General features: G+C 46.4%; 1 protein-coding gene across 3 annotated transcripts in view; it reads right to left on the bottom strand.

Moving 5' to 3' along the window:
- Positions 1–23245, bottom strand: part of LOC123989545 (WD repeat-containing protein 7) — a 366883-nt gene that overhangs the window by 118894 nt on the left and 224744 nt on the right. For all 3 annotated transcript variants that reach the window (XM_046290631.1, XM_046290633.1, XM_046290632.1), the window contains one exon: positions 11000–11224. In XM_046290631.1, the coding sequence (XP_046146587.1) occupies positions 11000–11224 (225 nt within the window). The remainder of the gene's footprint in view (positions 1–10999; positions 11225–23245) is intronic.

The following is a 23245-nucleotide window of genomic DNA, read 5'->3' as shown; positions in this document are numbered from 1 at the left end:
TAGACAGACAGACAGTTCTACACGTAGACAGACAGACAGTTCTACACGTAGACAGACAGACAGTTCTACACGTAGACAGACAGACAGTTCTACACGTAGACAGACAGACAGTTCTACACGTAGACAGACAGACAGAGACAGACAGACAGACAGACAGACAGACAGACAGACAGACAGACAGACAGACAGGGAGGCAGACAGACACACAGACAGGGAGGGAGGCAGACAGAGAGAGACAGGAGGTCCTCCCTCCAACCCACTACGTCCTTCTTAGCCTGATGGATAATTCTTGCCCTCTGGCTCAGGCTTGTCTAAAGCAATTCATCCCTGGCAGTTCCTCATCATAGCACAGACCAGTGTGTGTGTGTGTGTGTGTGTGTGTGTGTGTGTGTGTGTTGCAGAGACAGCGTCATCATTGTTACCAGAGACAATTCACAAGCTGTCCTTCTCCATAAGTTCCTATGCCTTATTTTAGATGGTGAGCAGAGCAGGACTGATTCAAGTAGATAACGGTAATTTAACGGTGAAGGCAGTGATAACATATAAACGTCAAAACACAACGCTCCTAATATGATCTAATACAACATTATGACTACAGCTTCAATTATTCAAAACACAACGTCAATCATTGTTACAAAACAGAATATGATCTAATACAACATTATGACACAAGCTGTCCTAATATGATCTAATACAACATTAACTACAGTTTATTCAAAACACAACGCTCCTAATATGATCTAATACAACATTTTGACTAGATGGATCTAATACAACATTATGACTACAGCTTCAGAGATCAGACTGATTCAAAACACAACGTAATATGATCTAATACAACATTATGACTACAGCTTCAATTATTCAAAACACAACGTAATATGATCTAATACAACATTATGACTACAGCTGAATATGATCTATACAACATTATGACTACAGCTTCAAATTCAAAACACAACGCTCCTAATATGATCTAATACAACATTATGACTACAGCTTCAATTATTCAAAACACAACGCTCCTAATATGATCTAATACAACATTATGACTACAGCTTCAATTATTCATGAGATAACTGCAATCAATGTTTTTCTTTGGTTGTTTAGAAACATTTCTCCCAAACGGAGCTAAAAGTTCATTTAAAAAACAACAACATTTCTTTCAATCTCCGCTATCAAAAACCACAACGGCTATCCCCTTATTCAAAACACAACGCTTTTGATCTTTTATGACTACAGCTTGTTTAGATCAGCTTCAATTGTTACAACATATGATCTAATACAACATTATGACTACGATTTAGGGGAAAAATATATATATCTTGGGTCGACCGAGAGTCATCCTGCTCCGCCCACACTGAAGCTGTGACATCATTTCAGCCATTTAGTTTCTTACTTGTTTCTAACTGAAAAGTTCTGTTTTTTACAGAAATCCCTAATATGTCTGCAAAAAAAAAATCCCTCATTTCCTCCAACCCTTGCTCTCTTTATGTGAAACATGTGAGGGTCCCCTGTGACCAATAGGACCTGACCTATAGCCTATCATAATCACATCAATAAATTGGTTATAACAAATACCCCACAACGTAACAACCTGACAGCAAAATGGATGTGGAGGACGTGAAAAAGACACACACACACACACACACAAAAAAAAAGGCACATTTTTACTGGTTGCCCAGGAGGGAAAGGGGAAGTCAGATGTGTGAAAGACATTTGACTTAGTTGTGGAGATCCAGACAAAGGAGGGTATAGGAACAAGCGTTGGGTGAGTATTATGTATGCCAAACATGTGCTATTAGATTACAATATTATAATTCTCTCTGACAATCTAGAACAGTGTAAACACTAAATAAACAACCAGCCAGCCAGCCAAGCCAGCCAGCCAGCCAGCCAGCCAGCCAGCCAGCCAGCCAGCCAGCTAGCCAGTGAGTGAGTGAGTGAGCCAGCCAACCAATCTATCTATCTAATGCCTTTTATTACAGCAGAACAGGAACAGTTTGTATTGCATTCGTGAATTACGATATATTTAATATGTTTAGGCTAATTATTCAAAGCTCCCTTTTGTTATTTAATTTAAAAAAAACTAAAACGCTTCATTACATTTCTAAGCTGTCACGTTCTGTCCATCGTTCGTATGCGTTTTCCTTGTTTTAGTGTTGGTCAGGGCGTGAGCTGGGTGGGCATTCTATGTTGTGTGTCTGGTTTGTCTATTTCTATGTTTGGCCTGATATGGTTCTCAATCAGAGGCAGGTGTTTGTCGTTGTCTCTGATTGGGAACCATATTTTGGTAGCCTGTTTTGTGTTGGGTTTTGTGGGTGATTGTTCCTGTATCTGTGTTTGCACCAGATAGGACTGTTTAGGTTTTCACTTTTCTTGTTTTGTATAGTCTGTTCATGTATAGTCGTCTTTATTAAAAACATGAATAACCACCACGCTGCATTTTGGTCCACCTCTCTTTCACCAGAAGAAAACCCTTTCAAAAGCAGTGTGATGGCAAGTATTTCTGTGTTTTTTTATTTTTAATTTCTAGTAACCTTTGCTATTTGTTATTACGGATTAATGTGTTTCGATTGCTGAGGGTTTTTATTTTATTTTAGATTTAAGGCTGTAACGTACCGAAACGTGGAAAAAGGAAAGGGGTCCGAATACTTTCCAAAACCACTGTATTCATCACGAACAATTTCATTATCACATGTCTTTGTGTGATGTACTGCGCCATCCCCAAGACCAGAGACAATCAGACAGGTGTCTCATGGGAAAACAAATGACTGCTCAACCAAAGAAAGCTTGGTCGACCAAACAATCGATCAGTCCAACTAAATGGGGTCAGTCATAAAAACCAAAATCTGTAATTTGTTTTTCAGCCCAAACAGCAGCCCTGCTTTTGTTTGTAAATACCATCAACTGACATAATCGTTCAACCGTCATAACTATTACAGATTGCACCTTTAAAGGCTAATTCCTCTGGCACCAACTAAAGAATCAGAGAAATCAACAAGGTGATGGCATGTAGTGTTCATACAACCATTGTCACATTCCCCAGTTTCTGTGTTGGTGTTCGGGTGTCTGTGTGTCTATTTCAGGAAATGGCTTCCTGGATTCCAAAGCAGCTGATTGGTCGGCCCATCACTAATTGGCGCTCTGACCCCGCCCTCTCGTCAGGGGATACAGCTGTCTGCAATTACCGATTCTTAATAAAGGAGGGAGAGCTTCTTTGTATGTTCTGGTATATTTGTTGAAAGTGTTTTGGTAACCTCTCCTGTAGAGGTATGTGTATACCATAGTACCTAGTGTTTTGGTAGCCTCTCCTGTAGAGGTATGTGTATACCATAGTACCTAGTGTTTTGGTAGCCTCTCCTGTAGAGGTATGTGTATACCATAGTACCTAGTGTTTTTGGTAGCCTCTCCTGTAGAGGTAGGTGTATACCATAGTACCTAGTGTTTTGGTAGCCTCTCCTGTAGAGGTATGTGTATAGCATAGTACCTAGTGTTTTGGTAGCCTCTCCTGTAGAGGTAGGTGTATACCATAGTACCTAGTGTTTTGGTAACCTCTCCTGTAGAGGTATGTGTATACCATAGTACCTAGTGTTTTGGTAACCTCTCCTGTAGAGGTATGTGTATACCATAGTACCTAGTGTTTTGGTAGCCTCTCCTGTAGAGGTATGTGTATACCATAGTACCTAGTGTTTTGGTAACCTCTCCTGTAGAGGTATGTGTATACCATAGTACCTAGTGTTTTGGTAGCCTCTCCTGTAGAGGTATGTGTATACCATAGTACCTAGTGTTTTGGTAGCCTCTCCTGTAGAGGTATGTGTATACCATAGTACCTAGTGTTTTGGTAACCTCCTCCTGTAGTGTTTTGTATGTGTATGTGTATACATAGTACCTAGTGTTTTGGTAGCCTCTCCTGTAGAGGTATGTGTATACCATAGTACCTAGTGTTTTGGTAGCCTCTCCTGTAGAGGTATGTGTATACCATAGTACCTAGTGTTTTGGTAACCTCTCCTGTAGAGGTATGTGTATACCATAGTACCTAGTGTTTTGTTTTGGTAGCCTCCTCCTCCTGTAGAGGTATGTGTATACCATAGTACCTAGTGTTTTGGTAGCCTCTCCTGTAGAGGTATGTGTATACCATAGTACCTAGTGTTTTGGTAACCTCTCCTGTAGAGGTATGTGTATACCATAGTACCTAGTGTTTTGGTAGCCTCTCCTGTAGAGGTATGTGTATACCATAGTACCTAGTGTTTTGGTAGCCTCTCCTGTAGAGGTATGTGTATACCATAGTACCTAGTGTTTTGGTAACCTCTCCTGTAGAGGTATGTGTATACCATAGTACCTAGTGTTTTGGTAGCCTCTCCTGTAGAGGTATGTGTATACCATAGTACCTAGTGTTTTGGTAGCCTCTCCTGTAGAGGTATGTGTATACCATAGTACCTAGTGTTTTGGTAGCCTCTCCTGTAGAGGTATGTGTATACCATAGTACCTAGTGTTTTGGTAACCTCTCCTGTAGAGGTATGTGTATACCATAGTACCTAGTGTTTTGGTAACCTCTCCTGTAGAGGTATGTGTATACCATAGTACCTAGTGTTTTGGTAGCCTCTCCTGTAGAGGTATGTGTATACCGTAGTACCTAGTGTTTTGGTAGCCTCTCCTGTAGAGGTATGTGTATACCATAGTACCTAGTGTTTTGGTAGCCTCTCCTGTAGAGGTATGTGTATACCGTAGTACCTAGTGTTTTGGTAGCCTCTCCTGTAGAGGTATGTGTATAGCATAGTACCTAGTGTTTTGGTAGCCTCTCCTGTAGAGGTATGTGTATACCATAGTACCTAGTGTTTTGGTAGCCTCTCCTGTGTACCTAGTGTTTTGGTAGCCTCTCCTGTAGAGGTATGTGTATACCATAGTACCTAGTGTTTTGGTAGCCTCTCCTGTAGAGGTAGGTGTATACCATAGTACCTAGTGTTTTGGTAGCCTCTCCTGTAGAGGTATGTGTATAGCATAGTACCTAGTGTTTTGGTAGCCTCTCCTGTAGAGGTATGTGTATACCATAGTACCTAGTGTTTTGGTAGCCTCTCCTGTGTACCTAGTGTTTTGGTAGCCTCTCCTGTAGAGGTATGTGTATACCATAGTACCTAGTGTTTTGGTAGCCTCTCCTGTAGAGGTAGGTGTATACCATAGTACCTAGTGTTTTGGTAGCCTCTCCTGTAGAGGTAGGTGTATACCATAGTACCTAGTGTTTTGGTAGCCTCTCCTGTAGAGGTATGTGTATACCATAGTACCTAGTGTTTTGGTAGCCTCTCCTGTAGAGGTATGTGTATACCATAGTACCTAGTGTTTTGGTAGCCTCTCCTGTAGAGGTAGGTGTATACCATAGTACCTAGTGTTTTGGTAGCCTCTCCTGTAGAGGTATGTGTATAGCATAGTACCTAGTGTTTTGGTAGCCTCTCCTGTAGAGGTATGTGTATAGCATAGTACCTAGTGTTTTGGTAGCCTCTCCTGTAGAGGTATGTGTATAGCATAGTACCTAGTGTTTTGGTAGCCTCCCCTTTAGAGGTATGTGTATAGCATAGTACCTAGTGTTTTGGTAGCCTCTCCTGTGTACCTAGTGTTTTGGTAGCCTCTCCTGTAGAGGTATGTGTATACCATAGTACCTAGTGTTTTGGTAGCCTCTCCTGTAGAGGTATGTGTATACCATAGTACCTAGTGTTTTGGTAGCCTCTCCTGTAGAGGTATGTGTATAGCATAGTACCTAGTGTTTTGGTAGCCTCTCCTGTAGAGGTATGTGGTTTGGTTTATTTAAATCATTCACTGAGTTTGAATGATAGTGAATGAATTTCATTTGTTCCCGGGGGAGGGGGCACCTTGTGAGTATTTAGGCAAGAGGCCTGCGGGCACACATATACCCATAGTATGTACTCTGTCTATGCACTAGGTAAGACCTGGGCGGACCATCCCCTGTATTTTGGTTAGCGCACCAGGTGGTGTTAAGAATAGGTAAGTAGTGGGTAGGCAGTTAAGGTAGGAGGTAAAGTAGTAGGAGGTAAAGTAGTAGGAGGTAAAGTAGTAGGAGGTAAGGTAGGCAGGTAAGGTAGAAAGTAAAGTAGGAGGTAAGGTAGGAGGTAAGGTAGGAGAGGGGGATCTTTAACTTTTACTTTCTTTGCTTGCGTCCAGTCCCTTTTCTCCACTATTCCCGGTAAACGGTAAATATTCTCTATGTAGGAGCGGGTGAGGATGACAATCACCTCTTTCATTCCACGGGGAGTTGAGTTCCCTCTTCCAAGAGGCATACGTAACAACCATCCACGAAGACATATACTCTGTTAAAACACACTGAATGGACGACACAGACCGACCAGGTGAATGATTTGTTAGATCCACTTCAAATCAGTGTAGATGAAGGGGAGGAAACATGTAGATGAAGGGGAGGAGACATGTAGATGAAGGGGAGGAGACGTGTAGATGAAGGGGAGGAGACATGTAGATGAAGGGGAGGAGACGTGTAGATGAAGGGGAGGAGACGTGTAGATGAAGGGGAGGAGACATGTAGATGAAGGGGAGGAGACAGGTAAAAACAAGGATTTTTCATTCCTTGAACCATGGATTGTGTTTTTGTGTCATTCAGAGGGTGAATTGGCAAGACAAAATATTAAAGTGCCTTTGAACGGGGCATGGTAGTATGTGCCAGACGCACCAGTGGGTTTTTCCACCCTCAACAGTTTCCCCATGTGTATCTAGAAAGGTCCACCACCCCAAAGGACATCCAGTCAACTGGACACAACTTTGGGGAAGCATTGGAGTCAACATGGGGCCAGCATCCCTGTGGAACGCTTTCCACACCTTTTGGAGTTGGTGGGTGGGTGCGCAACTCAATATTAGGAAGGTGTTCTTAATGTTTAGTACACTCAGTCTATATAGAAGGAACCACCGTCATCACAACCCCCTCCTTGCACCATGGTGTTTTGCTTAGATGCTGGTCACATAGTTCCAATAATGTAGAAAGAAATTAACTTACACACTTGATAAAGGCTCTGCCCCCGGGGGAACAGAAATATATATATCGCCCTGCTGTTAGATGGGTTATTGGCTGGGGAGCAGTACAGATCTTCCACTCTTGAATGGAACCCTATTCCCTTATATAGTGCACTAGCCTATGTGCAACTGGTCAAAAGTAGTGCACTACATAGGGGATAGGGTGCGATTCGGGATACAACCCCAATAGAGGAGTGTAGGTCTGAGCCTAGATGAGAACGCACAGAGCCAATCACATTAATAATCTACGGCAGACTCCTCCCAGCACGCCATCGCCACGGAGACTGGAGGACTTATTATTGATTATTGGGTTGGAGACCAAGGACCGGTGGGGTGGCTGGGACTACAGGTCTCTATCTGTCTGTATGGAGGGATGTGGGATGACATCTGTCTGTATGGAGGGATGTGGGACTACAGGTCTCTATCTGTCTGTATGGAGGGATGTGGGACTACATCTGTCTGTATGGAGGGATGTGGGACTACAGGTCTCTCTCTATCTGTCTGTATGGAGGGATGTGGGACTACAAGGTCTCCATCTGTCTGTATGGAGGGATGTGGGACTACATCTGTCTGTATGGAGGGATGTGGGACTACATCTGTCTGTATGGAGGGATGTGGGACTACATCTGTCTGTATGGAGGGATGTGGGACGACATCTGTCTGTATGGAGGGATGTGGGACTACATCTGTCTGTATGGAGGGATGTGAGACTACAGGTCTATCTGTCTGTATGGAGGGATGTGAGACTACAGGTCTATCTGTCTGTATGGAGGGATGTGGGACTACAAGGTCTCACAGTCCCACTGTCGTGTTACACGTTTTTAATTCACACTTTTATTCAAAAGTCAAATTTCAACATTTTGTTTTTCTACATTTTAACGTTAAAAAGGTTATTAAGGTTTTGTATAGGGTTAAAATATTATGTTTAGGTATTCACGCCGAATGGTTAAGTTAAGGTTTAGTATAATGTACATCCTCTCGTGCTCTGTCAGGTTGGATGGGGAACGTCGCTGCACAGCCATTTTCTACCACTGTGATTTAAAACGAGACCTTCTGTAGCTCAGTTGGTAGAGCATGGCGCTTGTAACGCCAGGGTAGTGGGTTCGATTCTCGGGACCACCCATACGTAGAATGTATGCACACATGACTGTAAGTCGCTTTGGATAAAAGCGTCTGCTAAATGGCATATATACATATACATATATATATACATATACATATATATACCTTCAGTACCAGAGTCATGGTGTTACGTCCGTCCATAACACCTGAGAAAAACCCAAGCCTACTTGACGGTAATAGCGTTCACGACTGCCCCTAGTGGCAGGTTTTGAAGCCATTTCCCGATGTCCTCAGGGCATGGATAGATGTCCAATTCAATTTGATGTAAATCTTGAGCGATCTGGCTGTGCGTGTCTACTCAGAAATATATTCTACTTTACGACAAACTTTTACAGGTCCAAGATGATTATGAGGTAAGAGCATCAACTGAATTTTTCAACGTGCCGCTTTCACAAGTCTCACCTCTCCTCAGTGTTTTATTCTGATCGAGACAGAGATGCATCGTTCCCTAAAATCTCTTTTCAGCTAACAATAAACAGGCAGTAAAAATATCAACGTCTTTAAAGGCTCATGTTAATAACTAGAAACATATGTGTGTGTGTTTTAATGGCTGTGCTGTACCAGTGTGATGTATGTGAGAGGTGATGATCAGCTTCACCCCCCCCCCCCCAGTAACATATCAGTCTCTAGATCTTTACAGTCATTGACATGTTAGTCATTTAGCAGACGCCTCTTATCCAGAGACAATTACAACTAGACACATTTAACCTTAAGATAACTAGGTGAGGGACGACAACACGTCACAATCGTATGAAGTATCATTTCCCCCTTCACAGAGGATTTACCAGAAAAGTCAGTGGTAAGTGGGAGGGTTGGGATGGCAAGTTGTTGTTGTTGTTATTGTTGCATAGCCTGAAAGTCAGTAGGGGCAGTTCCATAGGCACTAGATCATCATCTACCACTAGGCAAGGCTGGCTCATAAACTTACTTACAAGGTCCTAGAGAAGCCAGTCAAGTAAGTCCCCGTATAAATGGAGGCCCTTCAAGGTCCCTCTCGCACACCTTTCTCGCTCTCTCGCACACCTTTCTCTCTCTCTCTCTCTCTCTCTCTCGCACACCGTCCTCTCTCTCTCTCTCTCTCACACCGTCCTCTCTCTCTCTCTCTCTCACTCCGTCCTCTCTCTCTCTCTCTCGCACACCGTCCTCTCTCTCTCTCTCTCTCTCTCTCACACCGTCCTCTCTCTCTCTCTCTCTCACACCGTCCTCTCTCTCTCTCTCTCTCTCTCTCACACCGTCCTCTCTCTCTCTCTCTCTCTCTCTCTCTCTCTCTCTCTCTCTCTCTCTCTCTCTCTCTCTCTCTCTCTCTCTCTCTCTCTCTCTCTCTCACACTCTCTCTCTCTCTCTCTCTCTCTCTCACACCGTCTCTCTCTCTCTCTCACACCGTCTCTCTCTCTCTCTCTCTCTCTCTCTCTCTCTCTCTCTCTCTCTCTCTCTCTCTCTCTCTCTCTCTCTCTCTCTCTCTCTCTCTCTCTCTCTCTCTCTCTCTCTCACACGTCCTCTCTCTCTCTCTCTCTCTCACACCCTTCTCTCTCTCTCTCTCACACCGTCCTCTCTCTTCCTCTCACACCTTCCTCTGTCTCTCTCTGTCTCTGTCTCTCTCTCCTGTCTCTCTCTCTCTCACTCTCTCACCCTCCTCTCTCTCTCTCACACCTTCTCTCTCTCTCTCACACCTTCCTCTCTCTCTGTCTCACACCTTCCTCTCTCTCTCACACCTTCCTCTCTCTCTCACACCTTCCTCTCTCTCTCTCTCTCACCTTCCTCTCTCTCTCACACCTTCCTCTCTCTCTCACACCTTCCTCTCTCTCTCACAACCTTCCTCTCTCTCTCACACCTTCCTCTCTCTCTCCTCTCTCTCACACCTTCCTCTCTCTCTCACACCTTCCTCTCTCTCTCACACCTTCCTCTCTCTCTCACACCTTCCTCTCTCTCTCACACCTTCCTCTCTCTCTCACACCTTCCTCTCTCTCTCACACCTTCCTCTCTCTCTCACACCTTCCTCTCTCTCTCACACCTTCCTCTCGCTCTCACACCTTCCTCTCGCTCTCACACCTTCCTCTCGCTCTCACACCTTCCTCACACCTTCCTCTCTCACACCTTCCTCTCTCTCTCACACCTTCCTCTCTCTCTCACACCTTCCTCTCGCTCTCACACCTTCCTCTCTCTCTCACACCTTCCTCTCTCTCTCACACCTTCCTCTCTCTCTCACACCTTCCTCTCTCTCTCACACCTTCCTCTCTCTCTCACACCTTCCTCTCTCTCAGGCAGGTGAGAGGGATTTAAACTTTCAACGCATCTGAATAAAGAAGACCCCCAGGCAACGAGAGGTAGAGGGGGAGACGTACAGAGCCACAACATAGGGAGAGCTAGCTACCTGGTAGATTATTCACGTGGCCTTCCAACACAGTCAGAGTGAGTGAGTGAGTGAGTGAGTGAGTGAGTGAGTGAGTGAGTGAGTGAGTGAGTGAGTGAGTGAGTATCAGTGTGTATTATTTTAGTTTCATAACAGTGTGACTTCATCAGCTGGAGAATCCACGATAATAAATGGTAGAAGTCACTTATTCATTCCTATCGAGGCTAAAACTCTTGAAAGCTCTCAGACTTCACAACGTCACCAAGTACTCGACTCTGATATATAACCACTCATATTCTCAGAACAACATGCAGAGAGAAAGCAACCACTCGCAGAAGATGGAGACAGACTTGCGCGTGCCGAGCACAGAGAGAGAAAGAGAGAGAGAGAGAGAGAAAGAGAGAGAGAAAGAGAGAGAGAAAGATAGAAGGGCGGATATGGAGACAGACTTGCGCGTGCCGAGCACAGAGAGAGAAAGAGGGCGTGTCCACTCACAGGTGTGTCTGGCCAGAGAGTAGTTGGATCCTCCAGTAGTCAGTCCAAAACCTTCTGGAGCCTGTCCACTGGTCCTGGCACGAGACGGCAGCTTAGGGGGTTCCAGCTCCGCCCCGAACTCCGCCCCGATGACCCCCAGCAGGACGATGGCGGTGGCCTGCTTACGACGCTCTTCGTACGAGTTGCAGATCTTCTTGGTGTTGGGAGGCAGGTTGGACAGACAGCCTGGAGAAGAAGATCACAGTGAGAGGGTCGTTTAAAAAGCATCAGGTGACAATACTAACAACGGGTAATGATAAACTCCCTCTATTGGGCGAAATACCACGGTGTGACATCACAGCGGCAACATTTGTGACCTGTTGCACACAAAGGTCAACCAGTGAAGAACGAACACCATTGTAAATACAACACATATTTATTTTCTCTTTTGTACTTTAACTATTTGCATATCGTTACAACACTGTTTATAGACATAATATGACATCTGAAATGTATTTATTTGTAAGTGTTAATGTTCATTTTTTATTGTTTATTTCACTTTAGTTTATTATCTATTTCACTTTCTTTGGCAATGTTAACATCAACCAATCAAATGTATTGATAAAGCTCTTCTTACATCAGCCTATATCTCAAAGTGCTGTACAGAAACCCAGCCTAAAACCCCAAAACAGCAAGCAATGCAGGTGTAGAAGCACGGTGGCTAGGAAAAACTCCCTAGAAAGGCCAGAACCTAGGAAGAAACCTAGAGAGGAACCGGGTTATGAGGGGTGGCCAGTCCTCTTCTGGCTGTGCCGGGTGGAGATTACAACAGAACCATGCCAAGATGTTCAAATGTTCATAGATAACCAGCAGGGTCAAATAATAATTTGTTTCCTATGCCAATAAAGCCCTTAAATTGATTGGGAAGAAGGCAGGGAGGGATGGGGAGGGATAGAGAGACAGAGGGAGAGATAGAGAGACAGAGGGAGAGATAGAGAGACAGAGGGAGGGATAGAGAGACAGAGGGAGAGATAGAGAGACAGAGGGAGAGATAGAGAGACAGAGGGAGAGACAGAGGGAGAGATAGAGAGAGAGAGAGAGAGAGATAGAGAGACAGAGGGAGAGACAGAGGGAGAGATAGATAGAGAGACAGAGGGAGAGATAGAGAGAGAGATAGAGAGAGAGATAGAGAGATAGAGAGATAGAGAGACAGAGGGAGAGACAGAGGGAGAGATAGAGAGACAGAGGGAGAGATAGAGAGACAGAGGGAGAGAGAGAGAGAGACAGAGGGAGAGATGGGGAGGGATAGAGATACAGAGGGAGGGAGAGAGAGACAGAGGGAGAGATAGAGAGACAGAGAGAGAGATGGGGAGGGATAGAGATACAGAGGGAGGGAGAGAGAGACAGAGGGAGAGATAGAGAGACAGAGGGAGAGATAGAGAGACAGAGGGAGAGATGGAGAGGGAGAGAGATAGATAGAGAGACAGAGGGAGAGATGGGGAGGGATAGAGATACAGAGGGAGGGATGGGGAGGGATAGAGAGAGAGGGAGAGATGGGGAGGGATAGAGAGAGAGAGGGAGAGATGGGGAGGGATAGAGAGACAGAGGGAGAGATGGGGAGGGATAGAGAGAGAGGGAGAGATGGGGAGGGATAGAGAGAGAGAGATGGGGAGATAGAGAGGAGAGAGATGGGGAGGGATAGAGATACAGAGGGAGGGATGGGGAGGGATAGAGAGACAGAGAGATAGATGGGGAGGGATAGAGGAGGGAGATGGGGAGGGATAGAGAGAGAGGGAGAGATGGGGAGGGATAGAGAGAGAGGGAGAGATGGGGAGGGAGAGATGGGGAGGGATAGAGAGAGAGGGAGAGATGGGGAGGGATAGAGAGACAGAGAGATAGAGGGAGAGATGGGGAGGGATAGAGATACAGAGGGAGGGAGAGAGAGACAGAGGGAGAGATAGAGAGACAGAGGGAGAGATGGAGAGACAGAGGGAGAGATAGAGAGGGAGAGATAGATAGAGACAGAGGGAGAGATAGAGAGACAGAGGGATAGATAGAGAGACAGAGGGAGAGATAGAGAGGGAGAGATAGATAGAGAGGGAGAGATAGATAGAGATACAGAGGGAGGGAGAGAGAGACAGAGGGAGGGAGAGAGAGACAGAGGGAGAGATAGAGAGACAGAGGGAGAGATAGAGAGGGAGAGATAGATAGAGATACAGAGGGAGGGAGAGAGAGACAGAGGGAGAGATAGAGAGACAGAGGGAGAGATAGAGAGACAGAGGGAGAGATGGAGAGACAGAGGGAGAGATAGAGAGGGAGAGATAGATAGAGAGACAGAGGGAGAGATAGAGAGACAGAGGGATAGATAGAGAGACAGAGGGAGAGATAGAGAGGGAGAGATAGATAGAGAGACAGAGGGAGAGATAGAGAGAGATAGATAGAGAGACAGAGGGAGAGATAGAGAGAGAGATAGAGAGACAGAGAGAGAGATAGAGAGATAGAGAGACAGAGGGAGAGACAGAGGGAGAGATAGAGAGACAGAGGGAGAGACAGAGGGAGAGATAGATAGACAGAGGGAGAGATAGAGAGGGAGAGATAGATAGAGAGACAGAGAGAGAGATAGAGAGATAGAGAGACAGAGGGAGAGACAGAGGGAGAGATAGAGAGACAGAGGGAGAGATAGAGAGACAGAGGGAGAGATAGAGAGACAGAGGGAGAGATAGAGAGACAGAGGGAGAGATGGGGAGGGCTAGAGAGACAGAGGGAGAGATAGAGAGACAGAGGGAGAGATGGAGAGACAGAGAGACAGAGAGACAGAGAGACAGAGGGAGAGATAGAGAGACAGAGGGAGAGATAGAGAGACAGAGGGAGAGATAGAGAGACAGAGGGAGAGATGGGGAGGTATAGAGAGATGGGGAGGGCTAGAGAGACAGAGGGAGGGCTAGAGAGATAGAGGTGTAAATAGAGACAGAGGGAGAGATAGAGAGAGATAGAGAGACAGAGGGAGAGATGGGGAGGGCTAGAGAGACAGAGGGAGAGATAGAGAGACAGAGGGATAGAGAGACAGAGGGAGGGATAGAGAGACAGAGGGAGAGATGGGGAGGGATAGAGAGATGGGGAGGGCTAGAGAGACAGAGGGAGAGATGGGGAGGGATAGAGAGACAGAGGGAGGGATAGAGAGACAGAGGGAGGGATGGGGAGGGATAGAGAGACAGAGGGAGAGAGAGACAGAGGGAGGGAGAGACAGAGGGAGGGATAGAGAGACAGAGGGAGGGATAGAGAGACAGAGGGAGAGATGGGGAGGGATAGAGAGATGGGGAGGGCTAGAGAGACAGAGGGAGAGATGGGGAGGGATAGAGAGACAGAGGGAGGGATAGAGAGACAGAGGGAGGGATAGGGAGAGATGGGGAGGGATAGAGAGACAGAGGGAGAGAGAGGGAGAGATGGGGAGGGATAGAGAGACAGAGATGGGGAGGGATAGAGAGAGAGGGAGAGATGGGGAGGGATAGAGAGACAGAGGGAGAGATGGGGAGGGATAGAGAGACAGAGGGAGAGATAGAGAGACAGAGAGAGAGATAGAGACAGAGGGAGAGATGGGGAGGTATAGAGAGATGGGGAGGGCTAGAGAGACAGAGGGAGGGATAGAGAGATAGAGGGAGAGATAGAGACAGAGGGAGACAGAGAGAGATAGAGAGACAGAGGGAGAGATGGGGAGGGCTAGAGAGACAGAGGGAGAGATAGAGAGACAGAGGGATAGAGAGACAGAGGGAGGGATAGGGAGACAGAGGGAGGGATAGGGAGACAGAGGGAGGGACAGAGGGAGAGATGGGGAGGGATAGAGAGACAGAGGGAGAGAGAGGGAGAGATGGGGAGGGATAGAGAGGGAGAGAGAGGGAGAGATGGGGAGGGATAGAGAGAGAGGGAGAGATGGGGAGGGATAGAGAGAGAGGGAGAGATGGGGAGGGATAGAGAGAGAGGGAGAGATGGGGAGGGATAGAGAGAGAGGGAGAGATGGGGAGGGATAGAGAGACAGAGAGACAGAGGGAGAGATGGGGAGGGATAGAGAGACAGAGAGACAGAGGGAGAGATGGGGAGGGATAGAGAGACAGAGAGACAGAGGGAGAGATGGGGAGGGATAGAGAGACAGAGGGAGAGATGGGGAGGGATAGAGAGACAGAGGGAGAGATGGGGAGGGATAGAGAGACAGAGGGAGAGATGGGGAGGGATAGAGAGACAGAGGGAGAGATGGGGAGGGATAGAGAGACAGAGGGAGAGATGGGGAGGGAGGGAGAGAGAGGGAGAGATGGGGAGGGAGGGAGAGATCCAGTGTTAGCAGTGTCTCTATGGTGTTAAGTCTAACTTCAGAGAAGAGAGAGGGGTATGGTTAGAGCAATCCCAATGCTACCATTTGCATTCGTTAGCGGCCACATAGTACCAGAATACACATGACTATTTGCAATAAATACCTTGGTCTTAGGACAAGGTATAGATGAGAGTTTACAGGAGTAGGGAGCATTTTCCTCATCAATCTACACACAATGCTCCATTCATAAATGGAATAAGTTTGAAAGCACCAAGACTCTTAGAGCCACCCGGACAAACTGAGCAATCGGGACCACAACTAGTGGTGGACAAAATACCCAACTGTCAAAACATCAAGATGACCAGGGATGTTCTCTGTTTAGTGAGTCCTCCAGATCAGAGGCAGTAGGGATGACCAGGGATGTTCTCTGTTTAGTGAGTCCTCCAGATCAGAGGCATTAGGGATGACCAGGGATGTTCTCTGTTTAGTGAGTCCTCCAGATCAGAGGCATTAGGGATGACCAGGGATGTTCTCTGTTTAGTGACTCTGCCAGATCAGAGGCAGTAGGGAGGACCAGGGATGTTCTCTGTTTAGTGACTCTGCTCCAGATCAGAGGCAGTAGGGATGACCAGGGATGTTCTCTGTTTAGTGAGTCCTCCAGATCAGAGGCAGTGGTGATGACCAGGGATGTTCTCTGTTTAGTGAGTCCTCCAGATCAGAGGCAGTAGGGAGGACCAGGGATGTTCTCTGTTTAGTGAGTCCTCCAGATCAGAGGCAGTAGGGAGGACCAGGGATGTTCTCTGTTTAGTGAGTCCTCCAGATCAGAGGCAGTAGGGAGGACCAGGGATGTTCTCTGTTTAGTGAGTCCTCCAGATCAGAGGCAGTAGGGAGGACCAGGGATGTTCTCTGTTTAGTGAGTCCTCCAGATCAGAGGCAGTAGGGATGACCAGGGATGTTCTCTGTTTAGTGAGTCCTCCAGATCAGAGGCAGTAGGGATGACCAGGGATGTTCTCTGTTTAGTGAGTCCTCCAGATCAGAGGCAGAGGGAGTGAGGGATGACTCTGTTTAGTGAGTCCTCCAGATCAGAGGAAGTAGGGATGACTGTTCTCTGTTTAGTGAGTCCTCCAGATCAGAGGCAGTAGGGATGACCAGGGATGTTCTCTGTTTAGTGAGTCCTCCAGATCAGAGGCAGTAGGGATGACCAGGGATGTTCCTCTGTTTAGTGAGTCCTCCAGATCAGAGGCAGTAGGGATGACCAGGGATGTTCTCTGTTTAGTGAGTCCTCCAGATCAGAGGCAGTAGGGAGGACCAGGGATGTTCTCTGTTTAGTGAGTCCTCCAGATCCAGAGGCAGTAGGGAGGACCAGGGATGTTCTCTGTTTAGAGGCAGTAGGGAGGACCAGGGATGTTCTCTGTTTAGTGAGTCCTCCAGATCAGAGGCAGTAGGGATGACCAGGGATGTTCTCTGTTTAGTGAGTCCTCCAGATCAGAGGCAGTGGTGATGACCAGGGATGTTCTCTGTTTAGTGAGTCCTCCAGATCAGAGGCAGTAGGGAGGACCAGGGATGTTCTCTGTTTAGTGAGTCCTCCAGATCAGAGGCAGTAGGGAGGACCAGGGATGTTCTCTGTTTAGTGAGTCCTCCAGATCAGAGGCAGTAGGGAGGACCAGGGATGTTCTCTGTTTAGTGAGTCCTCCAGATCAGAGGCAGTAGGGAGGACCAGGGATGTTCTCTGTTTAGTGAGTCCTCCAGATCAGAGGCAGTAGGGATGACCAGGGATGTTCTCTGTTTAGTGAGTCCTCCAGATCAGAGGAAGTAGGGATGACCAGGGATGTTCTCGGTTTAGTGAGTCCTCCAGATCAGAGACAGTAGGGATGACCAGGGATGTTCTCTGTTTAGTGAGTCCTCCAGATCAGAGGCAGTAGGGATGACCAGGGATGTTCTCTGTTTAGTGAGTCCTCCAGATCAGAGGAAGTAGGGATGACCAGGGATGTTCTCTGTTTAGTGAGTCCTCCAGATCAGAGGAAGTAGGGATGACCAGGGATGTTCTCTGTTTAGTGAGTCCTCCAGATCAGAGGCAGTAGGGAGGACCAGGAATGTTCTCTGTTTAGTGAGTCCTCCAGATCAGAGGCAGTAGGGAGGACCAGGGATGTTCTCTGTTTAGTGAGTCCTCCAGATCAGAGGCAGTAGGGATGACCAGGGATGTTCTCTGTTTAGTGAGTCCTCCAGATCAGAGGCAGTAGGGATGACCAGGGATGTTCTCTGTTTAGTGAGTCCTCCAGATCAGCGGCATTAGGGATGACCAGGGATGTTCTCTGTTTAGTGAGTCCTCCAGATCAGAGGCAGTAGGGATGACCAGGGATGTTCTCTGTTTAGTGAGTCCTCCAGATCAGAGGCAGTAGGGACCAGGGATGTTCGGTTGATAAGTGTGTGAATTGGACTATTTTCCTGTCCTGCTAAGAATAAAAAATGTAACAAGTACTTTTGGGTGTCAGGGAAAATGTAATGAGTAAAAAGTATAATATTTTCTTAAGGAATGTAGTGAGGTAAAAGTAATCAAAAATATAAATAGTAATGTACAGATAACCCCAAAAAACTACTTAAGTACTTTACACCACTGCCAAGAACCCGATGGTCACTCTGACAGAGCTCCAGAGTTCCTCTGTGGAGATGGGAGAACCTTCCAGAAGGACAACCATCTCTGCACCAATCAGGCCTTTATGGTAGAGTGGCCAGACGGAAGCCACTCCTCAGTAAAAGGCACATGACAGCCCACTTGGAGTTTACCAAAAGGCACCTAAAGACGCTCAGAGCATGAGAAACAAGATTCTCTGGTCCGATGAAACCAAGATAGAACGCTCTGCCCTGAATACCAAGCGTCCCGTCTGGAGGAAACCTGGCACCATCCCCAGGGTGAAGCATGGTGGGGGCAGCATCATGCTGTGGGGATGTTTTTCAACAGCAGGGACTGGGAGACTAGTCAGGATCGAGGGAAAGATGAAGGTAGCAAAGTACAGAGAGATCCTTGATGAAAACCTGCTCCAGAGCACTCAGGACCTCAGACTGGGGTGAAGGATCACCTTCCAACAGGACAACTACCCTAAGCACATAGCCAAGACAAGGCAGGAGTGGGTTTGGGACAAGTCTCTGAATGTCCTTGAGTGGCACAGCCAGAACCCAGATTTGAAGTTCTCTGGAGAGACCTGAAAATAGCTGTGCAGCAATGCTCCCCATCCAACCTGACAGAGCTTGAGAGGATCTGCAGAGAAGAATGGAAGAAACTCCCCAAATACAGGTGTGCCAAGCTTGTAGCGTCATACCCAAGAAGACTCGAGGCTGTAATCGCTGCCAAAGGCGCTTCAACAAAGTACTGAGTGAAGGTCTGAATACTGATGTAAATGTGATATTTTAGTTATTCATTTATTTTCTACATTTGCTGCAAACATTCATTATGGGATGTTGTGTGTAGATTAACGAGGGGAAAAGGCTGTAACGTAACAAAATGTGGAAAAAGTTGAGAGGGTCTGAATTACTTTCCGTAGGCACTGCATATACTGTATTGTAATCACGGCTCATCCTATATAACTCCTGTCCATACACACCATTATATACAGTATGTGTGTGTTTACACACAGTACAAGTCAAACGCTTGGAGGCTTAATACTCATTCAAGAATTTTTTTACTAAGAATCTAAAAATAGATTGATTTGTTTAACACAAGCTGCTACTAACACAGCTGAATGGAGGGTAGCTAGCTGTTACTACACACTGCTGAATGGAGGGTAGCTAGCTGTTACTAACACGGCTGAATGGAGGGGAGCTAGCTGTTAGTAACACAGCTGAATGGAGGGTAGTTAGCTGTTACTAACACAGCTGAATGGAGGGTAGTTAGCTGTTACTAACACAGCTGAATGGAGGGTAGTTAGCTGTTACTAACACAGCTGAATGGAGGGTAGTTAGCTGTTACTAACACAGCTGAATGGAGGGTAGTTAGCTGTTACTAACACAGCTGAATGGAGGGTAGTTAGCTGTTACTAACACAGCTGAATGGAGGGTAGTTAGCTGTTACTAACACAGCTGAATGGAGGGTAGTTAGCTGTTACTAACACAGCTGAATGGAGGGTAGTTAGCTGTTACTAACACAGCTGAATGGAGGGTAGTTAGCTGTTACTAACACAGCTGAATGGAGGGTAGCTAGCTGTTACTAACACAGCTGAATGGAGGGTAGTTAGCTGTTACTAACACAGCTGAATGGAGGGTAGTTAGCTGTTACTAACACAGCTGAATGGAGGGGAGCTAGCTGTTACTAACACAGCTGAATGGAGGGTAGTTAGCTGTTACTAACACAGCTGAATGGAGGGTAGTTAGCTGTTACTAACACAGCTGAATGGAGGGTAGCTAGCTGTTACTAACACAGCTGAATGGAGGGTAGCTAGCTGTTACTAACACAGCTGAATGGAGGGTAGTTAGCTGTTACTAACACAGCTGAATGGAGGGTAGTTAGCTGCTAGTAACACAGCTGAATGGAGGGTAGTTAGCTGTTACTAACACAGCTGAATGGAGGGTAGTTAGCTGTTACTAACACAGCTGAATGGAGGGTAGCTAGCTGTTACTAACACAGCTGAATGGAGGGTAGTTAGCTGTTACTAACACAGCTGAATGGAGGGTAGTTAGCTGTTACTAACACAGCTGAATGGAGGGTAGCTAGCTGTTACTAACACAGCTGAATGGAGGGTAGTTAGCTGTTACTAACACAGCTGAATGGAGGGTAGTTAGCTGTTACTAACACAGCTGAATGGAGGGTAGTAAGCTGTTACTAACACAGCTGAATGGAGGGTAGTTAGCTGTTACTAACACAGCTGAATGGAGGGTAGCTAGCTGTTACTAACACGGCTGAATGGAGGGTAGCTAGCTGTTACTAACACGGCTGAATGGAGGGTAGCTAGCTGTTACTAACACGGCTGAATGGAGGGTAGCTAGCTGTTAATAACACAGCTGAATGGAGGGTAGCTAGCTGCTAGTAACACAGCTGAATGGAGGGTAGCTAGCTGTTACTAGCACACAGCTGAATGGAGGGTAGCTAGCTGTTAGTAACACGGCTGAATGGAGGGTAGCTAGCTGTTACTAACACAGCTGAATGGAGGGTAGTTAGCTGTTACTAACACAGCTGAATGGAGGGTAGTTAGCTGTTACTAACACACTGCTGAATGGAGGGTAGCTAGTTGTTACTAACACAGCTGAATGGAGGGTAGTTAGCTGTTACTAACACAGCTGAATGGAGGGTAGTTAGCTGTTACTAACACACTGCTGAATGGAGGGTAGCTAGCTGTTACTAACACAGCTGAATGGAGGGTAGCTAGCTGTTACTAACACAGCTGAATGGAGGGTAGGTAGCTGTTACTAACACAGCTGAATGGAGGGTAGGTAGCTGTTACTAACACAGCTGAATGGAGGGTAGGTAGCTGTTACTAACACAGCTGAATGGAGGGTAGCTAGCTGTTAGTAACACAGCTGAATGGAGGGTAGGTAGCTGTTACTAACACAGCTGAATGGAGGGGAGCTAGCTGTTACTAACACTGCTGAATGGAGGGTAGTTGGAGCTGAATAGGGCTGTCACACACGTCTATTCTCCCCACCAGGACCCATTTGTTCCTCCGGCCCGCCCCTCTGCCCCCCCCTCCCCCACGGCCAGGTCAGAGTCATGTTCAAAGAACGGGTCGACGTCTGTGTGTGTGTCTAGAGGACACTGATCACATGCAGCCTGACCGCATGGCCCCCTCTAATGACCCGGGTGCTCTACTAAATACGAGGGGCGAAGACGGGCCTCGTTTCGGAAGTGAGGCGAGCGCTGGGCTATTGTCCTTTTGGGGCTTGTAACCCATGAGCCCCCCTCCTGCTTTACTCAGACAACCCCGCCCCAACATCAGACCTGCTGTTTGGTCATCCGCACCTGCCAGCAATTGCTAATAACCCATCCGCAACCACCCGACAATATGTGATAAAGTGAAAATCTGTGGTCCGCATTCGACCGTAACCCGCTAATATAGAAATTGCAGTGTACAGTCTGACGGTGGAGCAACTTTATTTTTTAAATATTTTTTTTTAGACAGGCCTGTGAACATTTGGGACATTCAGTAGGCTATTAGTCAGTCAACTTGTCTATAATACAATACACACGAGCTCGTCTTCTGTCATTACTTGTGGCCCTAGAATATTAAAACATTTTGCTCACTCCGAATGTCATAAATCCATAGAATGAATGCTTCTATATGGTCGACGTCGGTAAAACGTTATCTTTCATCTCTGCTTCTTTCGCACAGCAAATACATTTAGGGACCGGGGAGAAAGTGCAATGGCTAGACCTATAGTTAACATTATTATGAGGCTATGTGAGAGGTTATAGACCTATAGTTAACATTATTATAAGGCTATGTGAGAGGTTATATTAACATTATTATGAGGCTATGAGGTTATATTAACATTATTATGAGGCTATGTGAGGGGTTATATTGACATTATGAGGCTATGTGAGGAGTATATTAACATTATTATATTAACATTATTATGAGGCTATGTGAGGGGTTATATTGACATTATGAGGCTATGTGAGGAGTTATATTAACATTGAGGCTATGTGAGGGGTTATATTAACATTATGAGGCTATGTGAGAGGTTATATTGACATTATGAGGCTATGTGAGAGGTTATATTAACATTATGAGGCTATGTGAGGGGTTATATTGACATTATGAGGCTTATATTAACATTATGAGGCTATATTAACATAAGTGCTAGGGGGTTATATTGACATTATGAGGCTATGTGAGGGGTTATATTGACATTATGAGGCTATGTGAGGGGTTATAGACCATCAGTCAGAGTCCAGATCTCGACTGCTATTCCATTTAACCCATCTGAACAGTAGCCTTCAGTTCCTTCAATGTGCCATTTTGAAGTCCCCATCTTGTGACTGTCGAATGTGTATAGCGCCTCACAATCATCACACATAAAATCATATCATAATTTCATGACCCTAAACCCACACCGCCCTGTAGATATAACCGCGAGGACTACGGGTTTATGAGTCAACACACATGAGGTGCATACTGTATGTGTGTTGGAACAAAGGGCCAGGCATGACTGTGTTTTAAGCTGCAGGGCTGACCGTTTGGTCACCTGACCTCAGCTAACCCCCCAATCTATTCTTTTAGAGGGGGAAGGGAGGGGACAGAGGGAGGGGAAAGGGGGGGAGGATGGATGGAGGGGTGTGGAAGAGGGGAGATGAGTGAGACGGAGAGAGGTGAGGAGGGTGGCGGAGGGGGTGGAAGGGAGAATAGGATGGAGGGAGGGGGTGTGGAGAGAGGGAATGGACGGAGAGAGGGAGGAGGGAGGGGGTAGGAGAGGGAATGGAGGGAGGGGGTGTGGAGGAGAGGGAGATGGTGAGAGAGGGAATGGAGGGTGGCCGGGGGGGGAGGAGGGGTGTGGAGAGATGGTGAGAGAAGGTGAGAGAAGGAGAGAGATGGTGAGAGAGAAGGAAAGAGAAGGTGAGAGATGGTGAGAGAGAAGGAAAGAGAAGGTGAGAGAAGGTGAGAGAAGGATAGAGAAGGTGAGAGAGAAGGAGAGAAAAGGTGAGAGATGGTGAGAGAGAAGGAGAGAGAAGGAGAGAGAAGGAGAGAGAAGGTGAGAGAAGGTGAGAGAAGGTGAGAGAAGGTGAGAGAAGGTGAGAGAAGGAGAGAGAAGGATAGAGAAGGTGAGAGATGGTGAGAGAAGGAGAGAGAAGGTGAGAGAAGGAGAGAGAAGGAGAGAGAAGGAGAGAGATGGTGAGAGAAGGAAAGAGAAGGAAAGAGAAGGAGAGAGAAGGTGAGAGAGAAGGAAAGAGAAGGTGAGAGAAGGTGAAAGAAGGAAAGAGAAGGAGAGAGAAGGTGAGAGAGAAGGAAAGAGAAGAGAGAGAAGGAAGGAGAGAAGGT

This window comes from Oncorhynchus gorbuscha, linkage group LG11, assembly GCF_021184085.1.
Source record: "Oncorhynchus gorbuscha isolate QuinsamMale2020 ecotype Even-year linkage group LG11, OgorEven_v1.0, whole genome shotgun sequence".
In the NCBI taxonomy this organism is placed as follows: Eukaryota; Metazoa; Chordata; class Actinopteri; order Salmoniformes; family Salmonidae; genus Oncorhynchus; species Oncorhynchus gorbuscha.
The sequence above is the reverse complement of the archived record's forward strand: the minus strand, read 5'-3'. Positions and strand labels throughout refer to the sequence as shown.